The sequence below is a fragment of the Macaca nemestrina genome, chromosome 3 (assembly GCF_043159975.1).
Source record: "Macaca nemestrina isolate mMacNem1 chromosome 3, mMacNem.hap1, whole genome shotgun sequence".
NCBI lineage: Eukaryota > Metazoa > Chordata > Mammalia > Primates > Cercopithecidae > Macaca > Macaca nemestrina.
Genome location: NC_092127.1, coordinates 102,081,731 through 102,101,002, shown reverse-complemented (window position 1 = coordinate 102,101,002; position 19,272 = coordinate 102,081,731). Strand labels below are relative to the sequence as shown.

Below are 19,272 nucleotides of genomic sequence, written 5' to 3'. Positions count from 1 at the left end.
TCAGCTCCAAGACAACTGAGAAACTGGCCAAAAAGCAGTGAGAAAGGAAGAAGAACCCCCGAATTATTAGTATAATGTTTTCTTTGATTGATTTGAATATAGGCTAGTTATACCTTTTTGTCTGTTTTTAGTAAGAACTGTGTTATAAAATGAGTTGGAGGACCTGTTACCACCAGACTTAGGAGGCAGTAGTTTTCCAGTGACTTTTAAGTTCCCGACCAATCTTTTTTTCTTTTTTTAAATACAGGGTTCTAGATAAGTGTAGGAAAATACTGGTGTATTTTATTCCACAAGAAGCTTTTGGTAAATTATTAAGGAAACAACTATTGGACATTGAGATGGCTTTTAAAGATTTACCTAGAAGAGATTAATAAAACAGATAAAACTGATCTGCTCAGGGGCCTGTCTTCAGTCCTTTCAGGCTCATTTACTGTGGTGTTCATGCCAGCGCAGCCTGGTAAACAGCGCTGCTGTGGCTGTACAAATAACACTGCTCATTTTTATGGAGGATATTGCTGTATGCCAGTTAAAGAAATTCAAGTTGAAAGACCTTTAAATTTTTTTTTTAATAATACACTTCCTTCCCCACCCCCAAGCTGTCACCATGATTATGATGCCAGGAAAGCAGTGTGGTACCTCCAGGATCATTCTCCCATGGGCTGTGTGCCAGGTTGGTGAAGTAGTCAGGAGGGCCACAGTTGGGTTTATGTACAACCTAGATACCATTTACTTGTGCTGGTGTGACCCTCCCATTTTCTAAAGGCAATTTCCAAAGGCAGTTGCTTTTTTTGTTACTATTAGAACAGTTGCCTATTTTCCATGTGATCTCTTCTCTGTCACTTAGGTTCTGTATTCTATATAGAAAGGTATGGAGGGAAAGAGAAGAAACAGGAAAGATAGTGAACATAAGAATATTGGGGGTTATGATGTGGTTAAGTTACATTGTGCCTCAAAACACTGAACAAGATTGAAGTTTAGGGTCAAGAGCTCTGGATTAAAGTCCAAAGGGAACCTTTTAAACTTCTTGGTTGTGTGTGTCGGTGTATGAAGTCAGGCAGACAATGAGAGAAATAAATTGAGATGGAGAGAAAATAATGTGAATGCTTAAAAGGTTTTAAATTCAGGGCCGGCATGCTGGCTCATGCCTGTAATCCCAGCACTTTGGGAGGCCGAGGCGGGTGGATCACGAGGTTGGGAGATCGAGACCATCCTGGCTAACATGGTGAAACTCCATCTCTACTAAAAATACAAAAAATTAGCCGGGCATGGTGGTGGGCGCCTGTAGTCCCAGCTGCTCGGGAGGCTGAGGCAGGAGAATGGCGTGAATCCGGGAGGCGGAGCTTGCAGTGAGCCCAGATCACACCACTGCACTCCAGCCTGGGTGACAGAGTGAGACTCCGTCTCGAAAAAACAAAAGATTTTAAATTCAGAGGGCGTTAAGAGTAAATTTATTTTTTAAACGATTTTCTCCTTGGCACTTATTAAATACCTATTTAAAATAAATTCAAGAGTAACTTTTATATATCTACTCTGCCCCTTGTATTTATTTATTTATTATTTATTTTTATTTTTATTTTTATTTTTTTGAGATGGAGTTTTGCTCTGTTGCTCAGGCTAGAGTGCAGTGGCACGATCTCAGCTCACTGCAACCTCTGCCTCCTAGATTCAGTGATTCTGCTGCTTCACCCTCCCCAGTAGCTGGGATTACAGGCTGCACCACCACGCCTGGCCAATTTTTTTTGTATTTTTAGTAGAGATGGGGTTTCACCATGTTGGCCAGGCTGGTCACAAACTACTGACCTCAAGTGATCTGCCTGCCCTCGGCCTTCCAAAGTTCTGGGATTACAGGTGTGAGCCTGTGTGCCCAGCCTCTTGTGTTTATTTAAAAAGAAATACTGGCATTTGTCGAATGATGAAGTCTTGTTTTCAAACTTTTGTATTAAACATATTTTTGCTTTCACCAGATCAGTAAATCAGTGTATCAGATGAGTCTTGCTGAAAGTCTGATGTAGTTTGTCTACACTTTTAGACCAAATTTAAATACAGAGATAACGCAGGAAAAGATTATTAAGTCTATCTAAGATTCAGTGGGATTAGTAAGCCTTTAAAAAAAAAAAAAAAAAAGACCAAATGTGTTTATTGATAGGTTATAGAAAAGCAAAATAGTTCCTTAAATGTAGGTACTTTAGGTACTAAATTTAGGTACTTAAATTTAGGCTTAAATAAATGATGTATAACTGTTCATAATGTTCTGATATTAAGTGAATTGTGCATTCCCAGGAAGATCTTGGAGCCCTTTTTCTAGACCCTAGTAATTAACCTGATTGCTTGTTACCCAGCATTAAAGCCCCCCCAAAAAGGGGGCGGGGGATTTACTTGTTCAGAATTAAGATGTCAAGGACAAGGTCATCTTTATTTGCCTTCTCTTTGTTGTGTTTGTTGTAGTGTCAGTAATCCCCAGGGTGTTGGGGCTCAGATTGTTTCCTCAGAGTATATATGCCTCTAGCCTACCACTTCAGTAATTTTCTTTCCTTTTTTCCCCCGTTTTTTTGTGTTGTGTTGTGTTGTGTTTTGTTTGTTTTAAATAATCGATGCAAGGAGACAGAAAACCAACACCTACTCCAGAAGAGGCTGTTGAGATTACTGCTGGAATAAGCCCAGGATAAAATCTTTATGTCCTTTGAGACAAAGCGTGGATTAAATGGTTTATCTGACTCATATGACTGCAGTTTCTTTCAGCCTCATCCAGAAACTGATACAAAGTTGTTTTTTTCTTCTTCCTTTTTTCTGGTGCTTCTATAATCTTAGCTTATGCTCAGCTGTGAAAAAATAAATGTCCAGGCAGGCACTCTGTGCAACATAGAATTAGACATGCTTCCTGAACATTGTTTGCACTTACATTTGACAGAGAGCAGAAATACAGGTTTATGTATCTATAAATCCTGTCATGGTTGACAAAGTAATTTAGTAGTGTTTTGACTCAGAACCATCCGTTAATACGATTTGAGAGACAGAGTGCTCGTGTGTGTGTGTGCGCGCATGTGTGCATGTGTGTGTAGGAATGGATGGGGTGGGTGCAGGGCAGGAAGCACGTGACAGACCACCACCACACTGCAGTTTCACACCCTCTCTGCAGCGATAGGTTTTAACTGAAAGGCTACTACTCATGCTTTACAAATTGATAGTCCCGCTGAAAAAAATATAAATTCTTCCAAAAAATACTCTGAGGTTTTTGTGAGCAGAATTGGTTGTAGAATGGGAAATAGATCATACAGTTTAGGCCATTTGAAAGGATTTGTCAGTTGATTATTGCTGGAACAGAACCAGTGTCTAGACTTCTTGTTTGTGATGCCTTTTTCCACCCCCCCCCCCCCCAAAAAAAAAGCAGTGCCTTTTAGCCGTTCTTACTTAATCATTCATGGCTGCTGTGCCCACAATGGGCTTCATGGGGCCTCATGTGATCTTTCATCAAAGACACAGTGTTTTAAAGTCTTAGACCGTTGGGGATTCTGATTCCCCTTATTACATGGTAAATGGTAATGGCTCATAGTCAATAGTTAGGAAGTTGGTGAATTACTGAGATTAGACATTTACTGTCAAACAGTGATAAGTTTTTTACATTTGTTTTTCATTCAGGTACTTTGTTGTTGAGTGAGTTTAAACCTATCCCAGCACACCCCACTTCTTTTAACTTTTGCACTGTTAGTTGACATATTGTCATAATATGTATTGAAAACATTTCTGTGTATAAAACATCAACACTAAATTGTATTTTTTATATGTACTGTTTCATGTGACTGTACAGAAGCCTTGCAAACATATTAAAAATTATATTGTATGTGATCTCAGGATATATAATGGTAACAAAATCAGTGAATCCAGCATTATTACTACTTTTCTCATATTATTTGCATATTCTTATCAAGTGAGTGTTTACAATTATACATGTGGACAACAACTACTCCTTGTTTTTGTTTTTATTTAAACCGTGTCTTAAGAACTGGAATCCTTGGTTTCATAATTAAAAGATGCCCTCTTTGTAGAGATCAAAACAAAATTTCCAGAATGTTTTAAGTAGCTCATTTAATACAGATTGAGCCTTTACAAATTTTATATGCTTTAGAAAAATATCTTTATGACACCAATTATGCAAATTACCTCACTGGTATAATCAAAATGACCAACTGGAAAGAAACAAGTTTTCTAATTATTCATATTGATCTTTAAAGAACTGCTATTTTATTTTATTTTATTTTATTTTATTTATTTATTTTTTTTTTGAGACGGAGTCTCGCTCTGTCGCCCAGGCTGGAGTGCAGTGGCCAGATCTCAGCTCACTGCAAGCTCCGCCTCCCGGGTTCACGCCATTAAAGAACTGCTATTTTAAAATACTTCTTCCCATTGGATTTTATAAGTTTCAGTGATGTTTTAGGATTTAGTGGCTATTTTTTTTTTAGTTTGTTTTTGCTTTAGTTGATGAAAGATAAGAGGGCAATATTGTTGGCTTATGAAAGAGCAATTTACCTAAAGATAAATTTTAAAAAACCAAATATGTAAATATGTGTACATATATTCACATATATGTAACACATATACACACGTATTCAATATGTATAGGATATATATCTCCTATCTATAGGATATATATTATATCTATATATTACATCTATATATTATATCTCCTATCTATAGGATATATAGGCTCTCATTTATTAAATGAACTGAGGTGCTAGCACATCTCTAACATGATCTTCCAGTGTTTATCTTGGAGTATTATTTCTTCATCTTCTATCTCAAGGAAGCCTACATCCTTTCTTTACCCCACCCAAACATGCTGCCTGATATACCTACCCTCCCCAACCTCACGTTCTGATGTTACTGTCATATCTGAAACTTTGCATTCTGAGAAATATATGTCCCCAAACTGCATTTAGGCAACTATTCCTATAGGTGAAGACATTTGATGAGGTAGTAGTGGTTGATGGATTGTAGTCACAAGATAATACTTTTTTAAAATTTGAAGACTTCTGCATCTTAAAAATATCACTGTTTTGTGAAGTTGTCTGGAGTTATCATACCGATATAAGCTAACATATATTGCTTCCCAGGAAAGAGATTGAAAATTCATGATAAAACAACTCTGTAATTACTTTTTGGTTATCTTATGGATCTGAATTTTGTTTGAGATGTCATGAGATGGCAAAATCGAGTATTCATTTTATAAATATTAATTGTATATCAGTATGAGTCTAGAATTATGCTAAGGCCTTGTGAGGGATGCAGAGATTAATATTAACCCTAGTTCCTGCCTGTGGGAAGCCAGTCTAGAGGAGAAAGATTAGAACACTAAGGGTTACAATCCAGAGTTGAATGTGGTTGGAGAGTCAAGGGAGGGAAGACTTCCAGAAAAGGTCAGCCAGTGGTTGTGACATCCAGTGACACACTACCCCTTTTTCTAGGTTCCCCCAATAGGAGTAGAATTCCTTGTTCGCTCCATGATAAATTTTTGTTGGGAGATAACTGTAGGTGACCTAGAGATTCCTCATTATTTTTAGATAATCTTTTTTATCCACCTCATTTCTCCTCTCCCTGAAAAATCTGTTTAGAGAACTATAGAGATTCTGCAGTTAGGGAGATTCTGCAGTTAGCCTAATTTGTGTTAGCCTTCACATGTGGCAGGCAATTTGACATTAAAAAGAGTCATTCAGGGAACATGAGAGTAATTTTTTGCTACATATTAGAACTTATCACTTTTAAGGAACTATCCAAACCCTTTCCATTATTTAAAGATATCTGGGATGAGATGAAGGGTAACTAATAATTCTTAAGGGAGGATTTAACAGTTAAAGTTGGTTTTGCAACTTAATGTAATATCACTTTATTTTTAGGAAAGCTTTTCAGAGCACCTTATTCCTTGTTTTGTAATCCATCACCCCTCCTTCCATACTAATCTTTTGCGTGGCTGTTTTTTGTTGTTGTTTTCCTTGTTTTAATTCGGACTGTAACTTTGCTCATATATCTGTCCAGGGATTTAAAAAATGTTTATCCTAAAATTCTGGGTGTACAGATAGATATATCTGTCCAGGGATTTAAAAAATGTTTATCCTAAAATTCTGGGTGTACAGATAGATGGGTAGTTGCCCATAGGGCATGATGCTTCTGAAAGTAGAATCACTGCTGGTTCCTTTATACGTTTTCCAGTTGAAGTAACACACCCAGGGCAGTATGAGCATGTTCTTGGAACAGGCTTAGCTATTTATGTAATTTATTATGTATCTGTAAAACACAATTTTATGTCAAACCTTGTTCAGCCCGGCCTTTTGGTCTCCTCCTCTAATTTATCTCTTAGAAATGATGATTATGGTGTCTTCATAGAAATGCATGCATTTATTTGTATGGAACTAGTTTTAACATGCATGATCTTATTTCTTCCTCAAAACAACCCTATAAGATGTTGTTCATTTCAAATGTGTCTTCTCACTATTTAAGTATGACTGATTAACAAAAAGGAGAGCGAGAATAAAAAAATGCTTCTCTTTCAATAACTTTCTAGTCTAGTTTGGGAAATGTGTAAATTTAGCAAGCGAACACTGGGCCAGGCCTTCAGAGCAAGTCCTGTGGCAACTCGAGGTCCACTAGGGAAGGCTGACTGGAAATCTGTTTTGTTTTGTTTTTTACAAAAATTCAATGTGGCCTGTATTATATGGGGTGTGCCCACAGCATCAACTGGCACAGTTGTATTATATGGGGTGTGCCCAGAGCATCAACTGGGGACAGTTTAACCTAGCTGTATGTTTGGAGTAAGGTAAGTTACATAGAGGAAGGCTAATAGAAAATTTAGCTGTACTTTGAGAAGAAGCTTTTGATCCCTATTTATTTCAGTCTAATATTTGTGTTTTCATTTATGAATAGGTAATAGGTCAGAATTTAAAAGGTTAAAAAAAGGATATACATTGAAAATATTCCCGCTACTGCTTCCCCCAGCCTCCATTCCCCAACCTTTCTTTCTAGAAGTAATTGGTGTAAGGACTTTCTTGTGTATTATTCCCAGTGGTATTTTATGCATAATAAGCAGCTCCATATCCATGTTTTCTTCTCATTGATACCTTTTCCATTTATAGAAATGCTGGTATATAATACATCTTTTTAAAAAAATTTATTCTTCTTAACAATATATCTTGGAGATTACCCCAAATCAGTGCACAAAGAGCATCCTCATTCTTTGTCATAGTTGCATAGCATTTATTTCTTTGTAGGTGGCATGTACCATAGTTTTCATAGCCAGTCAGTTACCTGTAGATAGACATTTAGATTGTTTCCAGTATCTTGCTATTTGCAAACTAGGCTGAAGCAAATAACTTTGCAAATTTTTTTTGTACATGTAGGAGGCAGTGCTAGAAGTTAGATAAATGTCTGTGTAATTAGAATTTGCTGGCTATTGCCAAATTAATGTCTTTAAAGGTTGTAGCACTTAACCTTCCTACCAACCACAGGATTTGAGTGCCTGTTTCCCCACGTCTGTCTCATAGATGGAGTATTGTTAATCTTGTGGCTGTTTGCCAATCTGTGTGTGAAAAGTAGTTTCTCAGTAGTTTTAATGTTTCCAGGGAGAAAACAATGCAAAACAATTATCTTTTTGTCTCTTGTATGTTTAGTTCCATGTAGTTTAGTTTGTTAATTAAGGTGTTGCTTTATAATTCAGGCAGCCTACATCTTCTTCAGTGTCTAAAGCTGTAAGAGAAACTTAGTTTCAAATTCTGAGTTCTGGGTCTAAAAATATACCAGCCAATGTTTATGGGGTTGCCTCTGTGTGGCTGGCACCCTGTGATTCAGTGAGGGTTCTGGCCCTAACTTCCATGGAACATGTAATCTAGAGGGAGTAGAGAGGATGCAATAACAGAGAAAGTACGGATAGTTATGGGAGCATCTGCAAGAGAACCTGGACAGTTTTGGAAGTAAGGGAGCATCAGGGATGTTTTCCAAAAGATGTCTTTCATCTGCAACCTGAAGCCTCAGGAGGAATTATCACTGACACAGATGGAAGAGAGAAGAGGGCTCCAGGTCAGGGCAAGAAAAGTGTGAGTTACCTAACTAGCAAGTTGGGGGTAGATGAGCAGCAAATAGATAGTAAAGACTGAACAGTAATCCAAAAGGTGGTGACCCATTTGAAGAAAAATAGTTTGGACTATTTTTATAATACTATAGTATTTTTATAATACTATACCTTATCACAATAAGGAAATAGTCTCAAAGAGGATGAATCTTATCCAAGATTCAGCACCAGTCTTCAGCAGAACCAGATCTAGAATCCAAGATCTTTTGGCTTCCCTCGTCAGCACGTTGCCTTTGTGCTCTGTGTTTCCTGGTTAGTGATAACTAAGCCTTTTTGAGAATAGCATTGTTATAAAAATGCTGCTCTGTTGAAACTTGAGAGACTTAAAACACAATATTGCAAGAGCCTCTCAGTCTCAGTGGCATGTTTCTTCAGCCAGCTCTTTTTAGCTTATTAAAACAAACTGTGTCATGCTTAGAAGACATTCACTCACATATTTTATTTTGGTATCAGTGCATTTCCTTACAATTACACAATGTCATTCCAGGAGGAGTGAGAAATCAGGCCACGGCCAGCACTGCTGCCTTTTCTGGTCCGAAGCACTGGTAGTAGGAAGAGTCAGTTAAATGTGAATACCAAAATGCCTCTTTGTAGAAACAAAGGAAAAATGTAGCTCTTTAAAAAATGTTTTAGGTTATGCGTAGGACACACCCTTCTAAAATACTAATATATTTGTTTCTTGCAGCAGTGTTGAGGTTTTTGGAAAACCGGTATAACAGTATTCTGAGCCAGCTCAGCGGCTTCAGAGCTTTTGTGTGTCCTTGGATAGGCAACTTAATTTCTCTAGGATTCAGTCTCCTCATTTTAAAAACTGGTATAATACCTACCACAAAGGTTGGTGTGAGAATTAAATAGAACTTTATGCAGAATTCCCTCAGGCATTTTTAAGTTTCTGGAATAGGGATGTATCTTACTGTTGATAGGTACATTTAGTGTAGTCCCCCTACCTCCCAAGCTAATAATGGTGCATCTTACAATCGATGGTATCAGATTGAGGTGATAATAACATATTTTAATGCAATATGAAGTACAATATGCATTCAATAAGTAGCTGCTATCATTTTTTAAAAAATTAAATAAGCCTCCTGTGTTAAGACCACATCCCAGGAGGAAAGTGTGGTCTCTCCTGGGAGGCTGGTCTACATACAGGAAGCCAGATGTGTGAGGTGGCTGCAGATAGGCAGAAGAGGAGAGCTCATGTCCTCTAGGAACCTATGAATAGATATTGAGGATGGGAAAAGGCAGTGAGTTTTGTGGTCATGTTAAAGTCAGTGTCTATACCATTGAGGAAAGAGCTAGCTAGAGAAGGACTTACAAACTAGATTTTCTTGATTCATGCAACTATCATGGAAATGCTTATTGTTGCTTTTTATCGTTTTGTGTTCTTTAAGGAAGTCTTACATTGAATGTTTTCAGCCTTATCTCAGTTGTGGTTTAGAGAGAGCTGGCCAGGACCAATTGTTTATTCTTTGACTATGGTGTTAAAGGGAGAGTCTGGCTCCTTTTAGTAGGAGTAGCTCACAGTAGTGACTGGAGACCCTGTTGTGAGAGTGAATTTTAGGAAAGGGGTTAAAAGCCAGGTGCAGGCCGGGCGCGGTGGCTCAAGCCTGTAATCCCAGCACTTTGGGAGGCCGAGACGGGCGGATCACGAGGTCAGGAGATTGAGACCATCCTGGCTAATATGGTGAAACCCCATCTCTATTAAAAAATACAAAAAACTAGCCGGGCGAGGTGGCGGGTGCCTGTAGTCCCAGCTACTCGGGAGGCTGAGGCAGGAGAATGGCGTGAACCCGGGAGGCGGAGCTTGCAGTGAGCTGAGATCCGGCCGCTGCACTCCAGCCCGGGCGACAGAGCCAGACTCCGTCTCAAAAAAAAAAATAAAAATAAAAATAAAAAAATAAAATAAAAATAAAAAGCCAGGTGCAATGTCACACACCTATAGTTCCAGCTACACTCTGAAGGCTGAGGTAGGAGGATAACTTGAGCCCAGGCCAGCCTGGGCACCATAGCAAGACCCCATCTCTTAAAAAAAAAAAAAAAGGGATTAGGGGATTAGGATGTAATGGTTTGTTTAACTACTCCTCCCCTTTTGGAAAACTTCCTTCCAGTGGCATGCTTGGAGGTGCCAAGTTGCACTATGAGACAAGGCAGCCTGTCCTTGTAGCTCTTTCCCTGTAAACAAATCCAAAAGATCTGTCCTCTAGTTTAAATGTCTCTAATTTGGTTGGAGAGAAGAGTGAAGATGTGAATCTCAGCTAGATGGAACATAAAATGAGCTCATACTATGCAAACTTTTCAGTAGCCTCTCTTTTAAATACAGGTTTATATTGTGTTTTGGTATACATTAAAGTAGGGATAAAGGGATGTTAACTCTCTAACTTAAACAGTTCAAAATATAGGTGGGTAGAAGAGAAAAATATAAAGCAAATGAAAAATGCTAATATTTGGGAAATCTGGGTAAAAGCTATGTGGGAGATCCTCCTACTGGTTTTTGTAGTTTTTCTGTAAGTATGAGATTATTATTATTATTATTAATTAATTTATTTTTTTTTTTTTGAGACAGAGTCTTGCTCTGTCGCCCAGGCTGGAGTGCAGTGGCGCAATCTCGGCTCACTGCAAGCTCCTCCTCCCGGGTTCACGTCATTCTCCTGCCTCAGCCTCCCAAGTAGCTGGGACTACAGGCGTCTGCCACCACGCCCAGCTAATTTTTTGTAGTTTTAGTAGAGATGGGGTTTCACCGTGTTAGCCAGGGTGGTCTCGATCTCCTGACCTCGTGATCCGCTCACCTCGGCCTCCCACAGTGCTGGGGTTACAGGCGTGAGCCACTGCGCCTGGCCATATGAAATGATTTTTAAAGAAAACGTTAAAAGTATGTATCTTGAACATCTTTCCATGAAAACACCTATGTTTATGTTATTAAATCTTCATACCATGCCATTGTGTGGATGCACTCACTGTAAAGGCAGTTAGCTAGACTCCTGTTGTTTGGAATTTGCTAATTTCCAATTACTTGCCATTGGAAACAGTGCTTTGTGGATATCCCTAAATATGATATGCCCTCATATATTTGGAGTGAAATCCCTCTCCCCCTTTGAAACACTTTCACTCTCATAATTGACTTGACAGGAAGATTAACAGTAAATTAACCAACTAATGCTTGAATCTAAGACCTTATTTAGAATTTTAAATGGGTTAAATGGTGACTATTAGTATCTGGATAAGGTAAATGTTGCTAATCTAAAGTAAGCTCTCAAAATTTCTTCAGTCCTGGTTCATCCCACATAACAAAACTCTTGGGAAAAAAAACGAATATTTCGGTGACATGAAACATCTTGGCAAAGTGTTGACTGCTTGAGTAATTACGAAGATCAGAAAGAAGTCTTTCAGTCTCTTGAAGGGTGCGGCTTTTTGAACTCACTGTGTTGGAAACAACGGACAAATCTTTTTTGCCTTCTTTTAAAATGTGCTTCACTATTTTTTATTGGTTGCCAAGTATTTTGATTGGATTCTTAGTCTCATTCCAGCAACATGTAGGATGAGGGGAATATTTTTTCCAGACTCAGCATAGTCTTGTGCTTGTTCTATTGATTCACCTTCAACTTTTAATTGTTATTTTTTCTAGTGATCCTTGTAAAAAATTGAAATAGAATACAATTACATTTTACCCTCATGTAAAAACAGCATTTCTGTATCTTACATTTGTGCTAAAATAGAGCACAAATGTTTAGTCCAGTTTGTAGGTGTTTCTTAATGGTTTTGAAAACAAAAAGGCCTGGTTGTTGGCATGCGTAATGCTGGAGATGAGTCCAGTGGATCCTGCCAGATGTAAGGGACACCCTTGATTCTCTTTGGTTGTACCTGACTTCTTGGCCCTACCTTGGTAATAACAAGCTGCCAACATTTTATTAAGACTCTTTGCAGGAAATTTACGTGTTTTAAAAACAGACTGCATCTGAATTTTTTTTTTTACTTTTAAATTTTATTTTTTAATTTTTATGTATTTTGAAATTGGGTTATATGAGACTGGCTAATTTTTGTATTTTTGGTGGAGATGGGGTTTCGCCATGATGCCCAGGCTGCTCTCAGATGCCAGGGCTCAGGTAGTCTGCCCGCCTCGGCCTCCCAAAGTGCTGGGATTACAGGTGTGAGCCACCGTGCCCGGCCTAAATCTGAATTTTGACATGTCCATTAGATTCCATTACAGGACGGTGTGAATGTTTGTAGGCACTATTCTTTCCTTTTTCTTCATCCATGGAGCGAATTGGAATGAGGGAAATGGTAGATTAATAAACCCTAGATTGCAAATTAGCAATCAGTACTATATTAAAGTACACTTAAATTAGAACCAGGAACAGGAAAGAATCCCTTGCCATCTGTTCTCTAGCTGCATGGTAGGTATTGTATTAAATGGGCCAAAAAGAGCAGAGCTTTATGCATAGCAGTGGCAGTAATGGGAAAGTTGTTTGTTGTATAGTACATGCCGTACTGTGCCCACGATGCCTGGCTCATGAATTGACACAGAGCAAGTTGCTATTCTATTGAAAACCATGTTCCATGTCTCTAGTTCAGAAAAAGTATTGATTTTAATTTAACCTTGCCCACTTTCTTTGCTCTTAAAAATATGTAGACTGTAAAATGTCACTCCCTAGGCACTGTCTGGTGGTGAGTAATCATTATTTGTTTAGCCACGTATAAGGAAGAGGTAGAAATAGGTCTTTCCTCTAAGACAATAATTAATCTCCTCTACCCTTCCAGTGTTTCTCTGAAAGAAAATTTGTGTGCATGTGTGTATGTATGTATGCATGTATGTATAAGGTGAAATGCTGACTTTAAGTAGAGATATTTTTAACTTTGAAATGAATTTTGGCAGGCTAGAATATAAAAATAATGAAGAGCTATCCTTCATTGGACTTAGGCCTGCTTACTTTGGACCCACTAACATGTTCAGATGATCATCATCTTTGTCTTCATTTAGTGTGGCTTATTGGTTAGCTGTTGCTATGAGGTAGCTGACCGCGGCACCTATTCTAATCTGATTTTGTACATCTGTTATTCCCTAGGTTTACTAATATACTAGTTTTCTTTAATAAAGAAATTTTAGAAACTTTTGACCTGAGGGTCAACAGTTAGTCTGCCTTTGTCTCCATCATTACTGTGTTTCCGCACAAGATTAAGTTAGATTAATCTCTCTGGTCTTATTTCACCCACCCACATGTAAAGTTGTTGTTGTTTTATATATATATATGCAGCCAGAGTACAGTGGCATGATCTTGGCTCACTGCAGTCTCCACCTCCCTGGCTCAAGTGATCCTCCTACCTCAACCTCCTGAGTAGCTGGGACCACAGGTGTGCACCACCATGCATGGCTAATTTTTGTATTGCTTTTGGTAAAAATGGGGTTTCACCATGTTGCCCAGGCTTCAAATGTAAAGTTCTTAATACTTAGCTAGTAGAAGGTAAGCCTTGAGATGAGTATTGCTGCATTAATAAGATCGTCCACCAGTACCATCACTCTTGACTCTTATTTGCTAACCTTTTATTCTTTGCTTTTCACTTTCAGCAGACCTACTCCAATGAAGTCCATTGTGTTGAAGAGATTCTGAAGGTGAGTTCACTGTTACTCTTTCTCATTGAAAGAAATATTTAAGTAGGTAGATGTACAAACATTTACATTCACTTTAAAGGACAGTTACCATTGGCTGGGTGTGGTGACTCATGCCTGTAATCCTAGCACTTTGGGAGGCCAAGGCAGGCAGATTGCTTGAGCTCAGGAGTTTGCGACCAGCCTGGACAACATGGCAAAACCCCATATCTACTAAAAAAAAATTAGCCGGGATTGGTGGCACATGCCTGTAGTCCCAGCTACTCAGGAGGCTGATTCAGGAGAATCAGTTGAACCTGAGAGGTGGAGCTTGCAGTGAACTGAGATTGTGCCACTGCACTCCAGCCTGGGCAACAGAGTGAGACTATGTCTCCAAAATAAATAAATAAACAAACAAACAAATAAATAACAGTTGCTGTTCCCAAACCCCTTTTAACCATTTCTTCCCCACTCACATCTCCAAAGGCAAAAATAAACCAGAATAGTGACAGAAGTAGTCTTGGAATGTAATTGAATTCTCTACCAGATTTTATTAATTAAATTGAAGTCTACAAACTACAAGGCATTTGGACCAGATTTTTATGGCATCTCTCATAAGTTTTTCTGGTTGTCCATAAAGGCCCAGGAGAGTTGCTCACTTCCCAGAGAGGAAACTTCCTGTATTGATGTGGTGTGGGAGGCACCAGTGGTTAAACAGTGCTTGATTTATACCTCTTGGCATTCTGTATGTGATACCTAATACCTATGGCCTCATACGTACGGCCTGTTCTTCAGTGAGACCATGAAATTTTAAAGGAATAAAAAGAAAAATAGTGGGAAGTAAATGGTCATCTTTAGACTTATCTTGAAGGGTTACTTTTTGCTCTTGTTTATTGAAACTATGCCACGAACATTTGTGCTTCCACAAATACGTCATTGAATACATTACCCACTTGTTCAGTTTTTCTCGTACAAGGATGACAAATTCCTTCTAGAATTTAATTTCAGGGGAAAAATGTTAATTTTACTCATGAACTGGTGTTCTTTCTTTTTATCAGAGAATTGTATATAATGTTTCCCATTTTGCCTTTAATTTCCAGGAAACCTAGAGCTTAATTTTAATGCTGAGGTACGGTAATTATAAAAACTGAGGGTTTTGTGTATTTTTTATCCCTCTTCTGTGGCTTTTAATTTGCTTCTAGTTCAATTTTAATTATATTCTTGTCTTTTACTGTAGGGTTTCTGACTTTTTTTCTTCTTCTTTTTTTAATTAGTAGGAGAGATGTATATAACAAATGTGACTTTTAATTTGAATTGCTACTGCTCGTTTTTTCTCAAAATACATGTTTGCCCAATTTTAGTTTTTTAACTTTTCATTTTAAAGTATTAAGTGATGGTGGTGCTAAAACCAGTAATTAAGTTTATTGATTATTTCCTCACTTGTGAAATTTTTGACACTAGTAGTATCTAACCAGTTGTTTGGAAAACAGCTTGTTTTTGTTTTACAGTCTTTTGTCCTATTTTGTAGTTAGGGTTTTCTGAGAAACAACCTCTAGAGAAACATGCTTTTTTTTTTTTTTTTTTTTTTTTTTTTTTGAGACAGAGTCTCTCTCTGTCACCCAGGCTGGGCGTGATCTCAACCACTGCAACCTCCGCCTCCTGGGTTCAAGCGATTCTTCTGCCTCAGCCACCCAAGTAGCTGGGATTACAGGTGTGCGCCACCACGCCCTGCTAATTTTTGTATTTTTAGTAGAGACGGTGTTTCACCATGTTGGCCAGGCTGGTCTTAATGCCTGACCTCGAGTGATCCACTTGCCTCAGCCCCCCAAAGTGTTGGGATTACGGGTGTGAGCCACCGTGCCTGGCTGAGAAACATACTTTGAACTGCTAAGAGTGAGGGATTTTTGTCAACCAACATGTAAGATTAAATAAGTTACCTTGATTACATTTTTGTGTCATCCTTTTCCTTTTCTATTTCTGAAATTTGTTGGTATGGTAAGTCATAAACATACTAAGGGACTTAATTATAAACTATGGCCTTGGCATTTCCTCTGAAATTGTGAGTTATTTGTTCTGTCGTTATTTCAGAAGTATGTGCAGCAGTGCCGGTTTGTTGTCTTCTGCATATGTCAGATGCTTCTCTTAGGTTTTGGTGTGTGTTAATATAAGACATATCACATCCTTTATTTAGGAATGGTGATATTACAGCATCAGACAAGCATTTTTAATGTAATGAATCCATCCATCCTCCTTCCCTTCTCACCCAACATCATATTAGTGAATTCTTCCTTACCTAGAAATGCTGGAGAGTGAGTGGTTAATGCATAAATCATGCCCATTTATGTTTTGGAAATCATAACTTGGGAAAGCAAACAGAAGGATGTCCAGGACTGAACAGGTCATAGACCTTTTCATATTGGAGGCTGCCCCTTCTCTTCTGTGACCTCAGTTAAGTTCTGTGTCCCTGCTGGGCTTTGGTTTCCTCATTGGTAAAATGAAGGTCCTGGGCTAGTGGATGATCTCCAGGGTCCATTCCAGCTCTCACTTTTGACGCTGATCCAGATACTACTTTCCTTTGTGTCCCAGTTCCCGTTCTTATCTTGTACCAGCAATTTATTAAGATTGCCAGGAATGCACACACAAATCTTTCTGATGGGTGATAGAGACAGTAAATAGTTTCCTAACAGAGAAAATCAATCATAAAAAATAATGTTTGGTTCTCTGGGGTCAGTATTTCAGGGGGAAGTGTTGTAATGAAGGGAAGCGGTGGCCTGTAACTCCAGCAGGCTAATGGAGTAAGAAGATAGCAGATAGACACTGTTAGTTTTGAGGGAATGGTCATGCACTAGGGTCCAGAAAGGGCAACATGTCCTTGGTGTGTGCATGGAGACACCTCAGATTTTCTACTTACAGGCAAGCCTGGCCTCCACAGCATCTTGGGGGGATTAATGTGGTACTAGTAGGCTTTACCTCATTGCAGCATTTCCATGATGCTAGTACAATGAGTGGTAGCACTGTTTGTATGTTCATTCATTTGTTCAACAAATACTTGTTAAGCCTCCACAGCACTAGGATGTTGTAGTGAATAAGACAGAGTGCTTGCTCTCATAGAGGTCAGAGTAGGGAAGAGAAATATATAGTGTCGGGTGTTGATGGTGCTATGAATAATGCAATAGGCCAGTAAACAGAGGGCTAGGCAGAGGTAAGAATTGGTGGAAAAGCCTCGAGATAGTATCAAGTTGGTATATTAGAGGAGCAATTAGAGCTAGACAGTGTCTCCAGAGCAGAATGAGCAAGGAGAAGACAGTAGCTGTGGGGCCTGGAGCGCCAAGGCTGATGTAGGTCCCAGTGATTTGTGTCTGTTTGTGTGACAAGTCATTGTTAACGTAGGAAGTGAAATCAAGGCGTTGTGAGTCTTTCTGGGCAGCCTCTTCTCCTTAATAATGGCCTCAATTCTCTTAAGTCCCTCTAGTAAGCTAGGTATGTAGGGAAGTATATAAATGCTTTCGGACTACCAGGGAACCACTTAGGGTTTGAAAGAATTTATGTACTTTCCAACTGCCTAATTTAATAGCTGGGACAGCCTTAAGCATTGATAGTACAATGGATGTTTAGGAATAATTGGTGACTAAAAGTCATAGATACCATTGAGATTCCAAATAAATTATTGAAAAACATAATAAGGGTGATGTTTTCAGACACCTTCTCAATTATTACATATTTTTGTATTGTAACATTATAATGGTACTGTGCCTTAAAGTATCAAGTAAATAAAACAGCAGGAAGCTCTCTTTGGTGTAATATTGAAATTCTTTTAAAACTGGACTTTTAATTAAAAGTTGTAATGCTTTTAATTTATTAAGTGCCTTCTGTGCACTATTCATTCGAGTACCATACATAGTACTCTTACAATACTTTGAAAATAAGTGATTCTAGTTTACCTCTTAGTGAACATTGAGGCTTAAGGTTCAGATGACTTACATGGCTGACGTGACTGGTAAGGATTGGAGTTAGGATTGCAATCTGGGTCTTTGGCTGTAGCCATTATTCTTTCCAGTGTATTTTAGGAAAGATCTCCTGTTTCCTAAACAAAGCACATGACCAGTCAGTAAATAAGGGCATGATGTCACTTTTAACAAAAATTAAGTAAGCCAACGTCACTTATGTTACCTGTCACTGTGCGAAGTCACTGCTGTCTCTCCTGAGGCTGTGGTAACCCACAGAGCTGCAGTGGGGAAGGGCAAGGGGAGACCTGCACATAGGTTAGAAGTAGAAGTACTTGCTAGAGTGCCATCTCCAGCTGTTGCAAGGATCAAATGGCATTTTTGTGGAGATAGGTTAGCCAGGACTTAGAATGAGGTGTTAGAATACATCATGTGTTATACAGGCGGGGTAATATAGCATGCTGTGGGGTCGCAGATTGCTGGTAGAGTTGCATGTCGATTTTTTGTTGTTGTTGAGATGGAGTCTCACCCTGTCACCCAGGCTGGAGTGCAATGGTGCAATCCCAGCTCACTGCAACCTCAACCTGCCAGTTTCAAGCCATTCTCCTGCCTCAGCCTCCCAAGTAGCTGGGATTATAGGCATGCACCACTATCATTTTTGTATGTATGTATGTATGTATGTATGTATGTATGTATGTATGTATTTTGAGATGGAGTTTCACTCTTGTTGCCCAGACTGGAGTGCAGTGGCACAATCTCGGCTCACCGCAACCTCAGCCTCCCCAGTAGCTAGGATTACAGGCATGCGCCACTAAGCCCAGCTAATTTTGTATTTTTAGTAGACATGGGGTTTTTCCATGTTGGTCAGGCTGGTCTTGAACTACTGACCTCAGGTGATCCACCTGTCTTGGCCTCCCAAAGCTGGGGTTACAGGTGTGAGCCACTGCGCCCAGCCGCATGTCGAGTATTAAGCCAGTTTGCTGGGCAGGTCTGACACATGTGGGAACCGCCTTCGACTTCCTGGGGTACCTTGACTCAGTCATTTTGGACCTCAGTTTTTTTTCAATCTGTAAGATGTCGGGGTTGTAGTTAATGATCTCCAGTGCCATTTTGGCCTTTTAGAAAAGTGTGTGTGTGTATGTGTGTGCACGTTTGCAATTTGACACATCTTTTTTCTGACATACTTGTTTTCCACAAGTATTTTTAGCGAAGTAAAATTTGTGGATGTGTTTAGAAGAAAAGAATTTGTGTCAAGATACATATCTCAATTGTAAGTTTTAGAAATCTTCCCTTCAACCAGAAAATAGTAAAAATTTAGCTTCTCAATGGAAAATAAAGGTAATTTTAAGCTCCTCTCCTTCAAAAAAGTTCTTACTTGCTAATAGTGTGTATCAGGGAAGGGTCAAATCCATTAAAACTCTCCCAAGTGGAACAAGTGACCTGAATTACTTGTTTGCTTAAGTCAAACAGGAAAGTTCTTCTTCCTTTGAACTGAAATAATACCAGGAAATGCAATAAAGAAGCTGAGGGAGAAAGAATGCATTGAGGAGAGAGTGCTTTTCCAGCCCAACCTGTCACCTATAGTCTTCGCAGCTCCACAGGCTCTGGCAGTACCTGTTACATACAGTTTATGT

General features: G+C 38.9%; 1 protein-coding gene across 4 annotated transcripts in view; it reads left to right on the top strand.

The window, feature by feature from the left end:
* LOC105479662 (ALF transcription elongation factor 1) overlaps positions 1-19,272 on the top strand; it is a 202,959-nt gene that overhangs the window by 135,795 nt on the left and 47,892 nt on the right. For 3 of the 4 annotated variants that reach the window (XM_011737758.2, XM_011737759.3, XM_011737761.3), the window contains one exon: positions 13,674-13,718. In XM_011737758.2, the coding sequence (XP_011736060.2) occupies positions 13,674-13,718 (45 nt within the window). The remainder of the gene's footprint in view (positions 1-13,673; positions 13,719-19,272) is intronic. The other variant, XM_011737760.3, reaches the window with a different exon arrangement.